The 9,499-nt window shown below is 44.5% G+C and overlaps 2 protein-coding genes across 2 annotated transcripts in view; one reads left to right on the forward strand and one right to left on the reverse strand.

Moving 5' to 3' along the window:
- Window positions 1–399: 399 nt before the first annotated feature.
- On the reverse strand, window positions 400–6,816 carry LOC109297974 (52 kDa repressor of the inhibitor of the protein kinase-like). Its single transcript, XM_019518082.1, has one exon. The coding sequence runs from the start codon at window positions 6,735–6,737 to the stop codon at window positions 4,341–4,343; it is 2,397 nt and encodes a 798-aa protein (XP_019373627.1). The 5' UTR covers window positions 6,738–6,816; the 3' UTR covers window positions 400–4,340.
- A 405-nt stretch (window positions 6,817–7,221) lies between these two features.
- Window positions 7,222–9,499, forward strand: part of NUP85 (nucleoporin 85) — a 22,409-nt gene continuing 20,131 nt past the window's right edge. The window contains exons 1-4 of the mRNA XM_019518119.1: window positions 7,222–7,300; window positions 7,381–7,474; window positions 7,991–8,153; window positions 8,887–8,957. Of these exons, the coding sequence (XP_019373664.1) occupies window positions 7,268–7,300; window positions 7,381–7,474; window positions 7,991–8,153; window positions 8,887–8,957 (361 nt within the window). The 5' untranslated portion in view covers window positions 7,222–7,267. The remainder of the gene's footprint in view (window positions 7,301–7,380; window positions 7,475–7,990; window positions 8,154–8,886; window positions 8,958–9,499) is intronic.

The following is a 9,499-nucleotide window of genomic DNA, read 5'->3' on the forward strand; positions in this document are numbered from 1 at the left end:
TTTGCACTTTCTTTCAGCCAACCTCCAGACCTGGAACGCTCTGGTGAAACTGGTCCATATCAGCAGTACCTGTTTCAGTGTGCCACTGAATCTCCCCAGGAAAGTTAATAGTTACAAATGATTTAAAGCTGGTACCACATGCCTTCAACTCATTACATGTATTGCATGGTAAGATTCTCTATGGATTTCTTATCTAATTTACATTAATGATCTCTATTTTTTTTAAACAAGGACATTTAGGGGGGAAAGTTACAATAGTACAGAGTATAGATTGGTAATTTAAAGGTAAAACGTATCACAGGGATGTTTTAATTATCCAAAAGCAAAGTGTTATAAACTCAGGATATTCTAAACCAGGTTAACTTTGTTCCCCAATGAAACCATGAAATGAAAGAAATGTGCCTTTAAAAATTAGTTTAATCCAGTCTGTGACTGCATACACCCTCCATATCATCATACAGCTATTGTATCGTGTCACTACAAGATGGAAGTAAAGTTGTTCATTTCCACATGCAGATAGTTTAGCAATTAAACACTCTCACTATGAGCAATAAATACTCACTTTATCTCACATTCTTGGCAAATCTACAAGTTCTGCTATCACATGGCTCATCTCATCTGCACATATGGGTGATGGTATCTTGATATTGCCAAACAATATACAAAAAGCCAACAAAATGCCTTCATGCTACACCTGTGTGTTTGAGTTTATGATAATGCAGCTCAAACAAATTCTACATTTGAAGAGAGAAATTAAAGTCTGATATTCCCTTTTTCTGGTATAATCTCATGTTCTTTCACAAAGTGATTTCTGTTTTCCTCCAGTGTAAATGAAAGGAAACTCTAGTCCAACCTGTTTATCTATAGTAAGACCCTCTGAAAATACAAGCATAAATTAACCCTTTGATGACAGAATAGAGCAGACCCAATGTACCTGGCAAATTGTACAGTGGTTGCCTATTAAGTGTTTGGGTAAAAACACAACCCAGGTTTTTACTAGTAAGATATTGGTGCTAATAGCAATATTCCAAATGTAGCGAACTAACTGATCCAACATGTCAGAGATCTCAACTTTGTTCCTTGTATTACTGCCAAAATCCAAGTGAAAAAGAGGATCGGGGAGAACATCTAAGCTTTGCTCTGATGTCACTCTCCCTAACCCCAACACAGTAAGATCATTGCCATGAGAGTTGATGTGTAGTTCTTTCCTGCCACAATCATGTTAGTGTTCACACTATGAATGGAAGAGCTGGGAGCAATCCCATGGCCCATTAGGGACTATGGAGGATATAAATGAACAGAGAGAAATTCTGGAGGCAACATGGCCAGAAAAGTCCCTCTGAACAGGTAAAGTAAGCACCCTTTCCTGTCCAAGTCATATGGGACTTCCAGTGGAGTACATGAACAGGGGAAGTTGGTAGGGGAAGCTGCTAAGTCACTGAAGCTATTTAGATGTGTTACTACTGCTAAGCACCAACAATATATCAAGGCCAAAAAGTCTCACTGAACTTGGCAGCCCAGCGGGCTAGCACAGTAAAGGCACACCGATCGCTACAGTCGACAGTACACGGAGTGACATGGCTCTTGTGTGTCATTTGCCTGCTGAAGCAACTAGGTACTCATTTGAAGCTGGGTCAGTTAGGGGCAGCCTTTAGCAAAAGTCCAGAACAAGACTCACACTCACATCTTGGGAGCCATAGCAAGATACTTAGCTGCTGTACTACTTGACCCCACATATATTCATGATCCTCTCTGTGGACTGAGACCTTGTAGTGGTAGAGAGGCTTGTGTGTCCCAATGATCCTCAGAGCTATGTTGTCTAGAGTCTTGCACTCCTGGCAGGATCACTCACGGTGAACAAGCCTGAGGGGAGGTTCCAGACAAACTATGGTCCAACCCCAAGTCCTCAATTGTGGATCAGGCAGGTGTAGGATCTCAACAGCTGTAAAAACAGAAGGTGGCTGCACCAAAACAGAGGTCTCCCGTCATCAGGGTTTCTCCCCTGACACTGGGTCCAGATCTCTACCTTGTGAAGATTGCGTGGCTGCTGTTTCTGTGCACCAGCTTCCTCAGGTTAAATGAAGTCATGCATAGGCTTCTGGCACAGGAAACACTCTCCAATGAGCTATAGTAGAGATCATCCTCGAATCAAGGGATTGCCACCAAAGACAACAATGGAAGAAAAGAAGAGGTCACAAAATGGTGGAATGAGATGAGCACCACTGAAGGAGACAGGAGGGCTTGAAAGAGACAGCACACAGTGCATCTCCGCACTGGACTGTAATGTTACCCTCTCAAGTGTTCAAGCCCAGCACAGAACTCCACACAGCAATAGTCTTATGCAATGAAGCTTGTTCTGCCTTTCTAGGAGGGATTTAGCACTGCAAGGGGAGAACAAAATGACTGAATACAATGATATAGCCAGATACAAGTGAGAGAAGGGAAAAGATAAAAAGGCAATATGAAGGAGAGGTTTAAAAGGCATCATGGAACGAAAAAGAGGAGCCCAGAGGTGTCCTTGAGAACACGCAAGTTCTGGACAGGGAGTAGGTGAATGTGTAGCAAGAGGCAGCAGAGTACAAACTGGGGGACAAGCCCAGGGAAATTAGGATTCCTCTCCTGCTGCAGTCCTATGAACATGGGATCTGGGTTTTTTTCTCTCCTTAACTGCACTGCGAAGCTAGAAAGAATAAAGAAGGATTATAAACAAATATACAAATGTTCAGGAGATGAAAGATTTTAGGGTCTTTGGGAGTTGGCCTGTGATTGTACCAAAGAGAGGAGAGGTTTTGAGAACATGGAGAAATTTGATTGACACAAAGGAGCACACTTGATAAGTCCAGAGCTTTATTAAGATTTGTTGCTCAAGGGCATGCTGGAAGTCTGCTTCCATTCTTAGCTCTTGCATCTCCTGACCAGCTAGGATAATTCCCCTTTTTTGTCTCAACTTCTCAATTAAAACAGAATTCCTTCCAAGTGAGGAGCGTCGCATTCTCCTCTCCAAAGCCATCTGCAGACATTCTGTGGAATGGCAAGGACAGACTTCAAAGTCCAAGCTCACAGGAGACATGGGGCAGAACAATTTGCCCCAAATTCAAACAGGGAGAGTAAAACAAGCATGAAATGAAAGCAGCAAGGATAGAATCTTGCCTGGAATCAACTGAGTTGAAACACATGTGATTACAAAGAAGGCTAAGGAGTGAGAGCTGAGTTCAGCAGAGCAAAGCCCCCACAGATTCCCTTGGAGGCTTAAATTCTATTTGAATTTAGGAAACAAGATTCATCCTTGGGCAACTGGCCAATCCATACCAACAAATTGGTGCCAACTGGCCAATCTGTGAAGAAGAGAGCCTAATTCCATCACAGAGACAGATGACAGTGTCTAGTCACCCAGAGCACACTGCAGAGGGAGGTCATACTGCACAACAGACCTAAACCTGTGGTACCCAAGTGATAGTAAAGTGGCACAAGCTGGCGCCTTGTCTGTAAGGGGTCAATGGCCTAATTGACTGAGTTGAAGTGGAGCAAAGAGGGAGAACTCCACCGAAATGCTACTTCTAGGAGAAAAAACAACGTGCAATTTCATAATCATTTCCACATTAAGCCCACGCTTGGGTTTGCATAAGCAAAAAGAGCGAGGTTAAAGTTGACCTTTCACCTTTTAACTCTGGAAGCCTGATTGTATAACCATCACTTCGCATTTATATGGTTTTGTGCACAGAGTATGAACTACATGCAATCTTGCCAGCTCCTTACATCAACATTCATAAATACTGACACCTCTTCTTTCCCAAGTCACATTAGTGTAGAAGGAATGAGCTTTAAAAAGGTAATCAATGCCCCCTTTCTCATCAACTTTCTGCTTTTTCAGAAAATAGTGCTTTCCTGCTTTTTGTTTTCTTGGTTGGGCAGGTCTTGAGTTCCCTAGACTTTCTATGCTGGCAGTGTTCCCAGCTGGCCAGAGTTCTGTAGTTCCATAGTTCCACACTGGCCTCCAGTTTCAGCCTACGGAGGTTAATCAGGCAGAAACCATGACTGGTTATGGCCCGAGGAAACCAGTGGGATGACAGACAAAATTGCCTGGGGCATCTAGGCACAAGGACCAGCATGTGATGTGGTGCATCTTCATCACATATAACAATGCAATTTTTCTCCAACTACAAAGAAACTAGAAACTTTACTAATATCCTAGGGTCCAAGGGTTATATTATTGAGTTTAAGATTGAAGTAAAAACAAATTCAACTTTATTGGAATGTGTAGTCAGTTGCTATATTAAGTATAAAAAGGGCAACAAACTAGGAAAGACTTTTGTCCTTAGGAGTCTATGTACATTTCTCATTCAGAGTAATAAAATAAAATCTAGCCTTGAGCGTCTTGACAGTTCATCCAACACTTCACTGACAGTTATTTTAATGTGCGAGTTTATGTACAACATGGCCAGTCCATTAAGACGCTCTTCATCCACTGCTGAACGAAGCCAAGTTTTAATTCTGTGGAGAGTAGAGAAACTTCTTTTCTCTGGAGCTGCGGATACAGGAAGTGTGCACAGAATCCTGAGCAAAATATGAATATTTGGAAACCATCCCTTGTCACAGTCTGTCAGACTATCAATGGCTGTGCTTGGCACTTCGTTTTCCTCCTTGCCCTGCCACTTGAGTTTCCACAATTGAAATTCCTCCAAAACCATATTCCCGCTATCTGGCAAGTCTTCGCCATACATCTCTAAAACACGGCTAAGCTTTTCAGATGGATACCGACATGAAAAGAGAGGTATTAGAATGCCAAGATCTGTTACAGTGTTGCTGTGCAATGTAAATCTCTGTGCCAGTTCTTGAATCATGAAGTCCAAAAATGGGATATAAGTGTTAATTCGAAAGTAGTCCTCAACACTGTCACATGGAACATTACATCTGTGTTGCTGCCGGGCTGCAAGTTGAGGCAATTTTACCTCAATGTCATGTTTAATTGCAAGTGACTGGGCAATATTAAATATTTCTGCAAATTCAGCATTAGAGTTAGATCTCTTACCTTCTAAAACCTCAACTGCCAATTTCACTTGGTCAAAACATTCCACAATGTCAGCATTTACCCTCTGAAGTTCCTTGGACAGTGGAAGAGTGATTCCTAAGAGGAATTCAGCAACTGTCAAACTGATAATAAATTCAAAATCACATACGCTTTTGTAGTAGAAATTTGCTTTATTTCTGACCGCTTTGTCACCATCCGTCTGCATTGCTTCTAGTGCTGCAATAATAGCATCAAAGAGCTCAGCGAACACCATGATACTGTCATGTCGCTCCACCCATCTAGTAACACAGACACTTTGCAAGCGTTTGTGCCTGCTCTTTGGACACATGGCATTTATAGCATCTGACAGGTACTTCATCCGTTTGGCTGATTCCTCAAAATATTCGATAGCTTCATTCAGAATGCCTAAGGTAGTTTCTATTCCATGTATTGTGCAAGATTTTGCTATGGTAAGATTCAGAGCATGAGATGCACAATGGCTGTACGCAGCTTTGGGAAAGTCAGATTTTATGTGAGCCTGTATACTGTTTATGTGGCCAGCCACTCTGGTGGCTCCATCATAACCCTGCCCCCTCAATTTTGTCAAATCTAGACTACATTCTCTCAAGAAATCCAAAAGGGCCTTTGCTAAACTGGTACCAGTCAGGTTATAAACAGGTAAAAAGCCTAGGAAAACTTCACAAACTGTAACTGGATCTTCTTTGACATACCGCACACAGACAGACATTTGTTCCACATTTGAAATGACCGTGGTTTCATCATCTAGGAATACGGCAAAAAAACCTGACTCATTTATTTCACATACCAGCTTGCTTCTGACGATGATATTGCTTGCTTCTATAATTTCCCTTTGAATGGTTTCACTACTGTATATTGCATTTTGGGGCTCATTTAGTAAGTGTTCATGTAAGGTTACGTTACCAGCTTGACAATGAAGGTGCAGAAGTGACTGGAAAATGCTTTCAGATTTACTCTCACCATTCTTATCTAATTCACCATTATCCTTCCCTCCAAGTGGCAGACCGTTTTTACCTGCAAACACCACAGTCTCAATGATAGGTGCAAGTTTCTTTCGGTTTTCTTCTACCTGGGCACATCTTTCTTCATCCAGCGTGTGTATGAGAATTTTATAGGTTTTTTCATAACATTCACTGAATATTTGCGCTTCCAAACAGGCTGCTTCGTGAAACTTTTTTGTAGTGTGATTTTTTAATTTTGTCGTAACTTTTTGCCAATTCTTGCATGGCTGAGAAACCAGCGTAGACAGTTTCTGGCCTCCTACCTGTATTGGGGCAAACAGCACACAAACGCGACAAAAGACGCCAGCGCATTTCTCACTATAAGATACGAACGGATAATTTATCAGCCACGAGTAATTAAATTTTCGCGACGTGTTCTCCGAGTCTTTATACACTGGGAACTCGTAGCTCGGATGAGGGGTCCACGGCTGGGTAAGCAGTTTATACTTAATTTCATCACTTATCGAATGCCTGCAGTCTACGTAATTCCCAATGTCGTAGTCATGGGGAGTTTCTGGATTGGGCAGGACTTCCTTTTGATCCAGCACCGACGGCTGAGCTTGGTGCACCACGGCAGACTCGGGATCCAGTGGTTCCCACGCATCAGGCTCGCTTTTCACCATGGCGACACACCACTTCGCACATAACGGATTCGCGGCCGTCTCGTCTTCTTTCCGTCTTATCTCCATGTCGGCCCGAACCACGAGACGCCTCACGCAGAGCGGAGACCTGGAAGAGCACAGCAGCGAAAGGCGAAGAGTCAAGACAGCGACAGCAGCACCGTTACGGCCGCACCCGGCGGCCCAGCGGGGCGATGTTGCGGAGGCCTCGCTGTGCAGCCCGACAACCGCTGCGCTGAACCGGGCACCAGGGCACGAGGGCGGGGGGTGCTGAACCCGGCTCAGCACCGCGCCCCCCTGAGCCTGCGGGGGCGGGAGAAGCACAGGGGTCGCCCAGCCCTCAGGTCTCCGGCAGGGCCAGCGGGGTCCTTCCTTCCCCCCGTCGCGCGGGGCTGCCCTTGGCGCGCCTGCCCCCCAAACAAACCTCACTGTTAAGGCCTGATAAACCCATCCTCCTCACCACAGCGGTTTCTACTCTCAGAGGTTAATGAAGGCGGCGGCTCCGCAACGTGGGGCGGAGTCGAGGGCGACAGGCAGCGCGACGGCCAGCCGGGCAAGGGCCTCCCTCTGCGAGGACGCGCGGCGGCGGCGGCGGTGCCATGGAGGAGGTGGACGTGGAGCCGGCGCTCACTGTACGGGAGTGGGGAGTGGGTCGGGCCGGGCCGGGCCGGGGGCACCGGCCTGGCCTGACCGCGCTGTTCTTTCCTGACAGCTGGTGCCGGGGGTGGCGCCGGGCCGCGGGCGGCTGCACTTCCAGTGGGGACCCGGAGAGATGCTGGTGTGCGAGGCCGCCTTCCCCGGCGCAGGTGGGTTAACATGGCCCCAGTCTTATTCAGCAACATAAGGGTTAACATCCCCCCATTTTTTTCTGAACGTAAATAAAGAAATAAATAAGGGTTAAGTTTTTGTTTTAACAGGAGCTGAGATTTTTCAGGGCCTCTCTCTGACTCCCTGAGTTGAGGCTGTTAAGGAAGGAAACTGCACGTGGCAGAAGCAGCAGCACAAACGGGGCAAGCGCAGGGAATTCAGCGCCGTTGGCGTTGATAAATCGTAGGCGTTCAGATGTAGGAATGTAGAGACTCGGACACTGATCACAGGGGAACGGACTCGGAGTTGGCTCCAGTGGAATATTTATTGTATCTAGTTGGTCTGCGCGTCTCGCGCTGTTTTTGCTACTGGCTCGTTTCTTAATTCTAATTCATCATTTCAAAACCATTAAACCCTGGGTTTTAACTTTTGAAGCCTAGAAGCATGCTTCTGTCCTGCGGAGTGGTAACGCTCGTGTTGTTTTATGAACTGATGCTTTCCCTGATTTGTTTCAGGACATGGGGAGAAAGGGCCTGGCTGCCCCTATATTCATGTCCTTCGCAAGGATCAGGACATACACTTACATACCTTACGTAAACTTTTCAATGAATCCCATGGCATCTTTGTTGGGCTCCAGAGGAGTGATGAAGAACTGTCTGGGAAATCAAGGAAGGCACAGTGAGTGGATGGAAATGCTTGATACATTTGACATAAAAAGGACTATTCAGCTTTCTTGCCCCCTCCCTCTCCCCTCCAAGAATGTCCTCTTATCGAGGCAAAATTCAAGTAGCATGTTTGCACGTCCCCTTTGGTTGTTAAAGTGTCTCGGAGTCACTGAAGCGATCAGACATAAATACCTACTTGCCTCTTGTTGACTGAATGTAGTAATGAACATATTTTGGTTTTGTTATTCCTCTTTATTATTGCCTATTGCCTAGTCTCCTTTACTGCTGATGAATGTTGCCTCCTCCCTAGCCGAGGGGTTAGGAGATCAGTTCCCTTAGGATTGGTGCACATGGCTGTCTTGTTAGGAAGGAAGGTGGTACGTTAATAATTATGCTGTACAAAAAAGGCCTAACATGTTGCTCCTGTTTGTACATCAAACACAAGTCAGTGAAGCTAATAATGAAACTTCTGAGTTTCAAGTTCTCGGAGCTGCTGCTGCTGCTCAGTAATTTTACGTAACTATTCTTTTCAATATATATTTTATACAGTTAGGTTCTGTGCCTGCAGATAATTTTGTGAAGACAGAACCTATATGGACCCCACCTTACTTCATTTAGATTCTCCAGTGCAGGAGGTGAATCTCTGGCTGAGCAGAGAAAATCTGAAGGGTCTTGATCCTAATGCCCAGTAGCCATATGGCCAATAGTAAATCTCTCTTTAAACAAGGCCTTTTTATTCTTGCCAGGTTGGTTGGAGTAAGTAAAAACTACCGGTCAGTCATCAGAGCCTGCATGGAGGACATGCACCAGATGGCTAGTAAGTTGTTTTTCTCCATTAACAACAAACAGACTAGATTTGAGTCCATAAAATGAATCTTACTGCAACTCTTTATTATAAATGACTGTAACATAAGCTGTTCTGATTGTCAGTGGGGGTTCTGCTCTTCTCCCTAAATTCCATGCTGATTTTTGAACAGAGGCTGAGACATCGTTGCATTACTCTTTAATTAAACTTGCAGGATTACTCTGGTGGTTACTTCTTTTTAATCTTATCCACTCTATTTTTCTACTCTTCAATTTCTTTCTTAAATTTTTGTATTCCAGTAACCCTGTAATATATCTTCTAGTTCTTTTTGCACAAGAAAAACATGAGGCAAAAACTGAAGGGGCGAAGTAGAAGGCTGAGACTAAAACACAGAAATACAAAATCAGGGCCTCATTCTTGGGTCTGGTCTGGTGCATTTTGACAGACTCAATGAAAAACAACAAGATTTATTATGCAACTCCCTTTTTCTAGACACCTGAGCTGGTTGGGTTGTACCCTCAGCTAAAAAGAACTGGAGCTGTCAGATGTTCAAG

This window comes from Gavialis gangeticus, unplaced genomic scaffold, assembly GCF_001723915.1.
Source record: "Gavialis gangeticus isolate Ggan-Ray unplaced genomic scaffold, GavGan_comp1, whole genome shotgun sequence".
In the NCBI taxonomy this organism is placed as follows: Eukaryota; Metazoa; Chordata; order Crocodylia; family Gavialidae; genus Gavialis; species Gavialis gangeticus.

Excerpts from the sequence above, each read along its gene's own strand:
- LOC109297974 (XM_019518082.1), bottom strand. The coding sequence starts at position 6,737 with ATGGAGATAAGACGGAAAGAAGACGAGACGGCCGCGAATCCGTTATGT.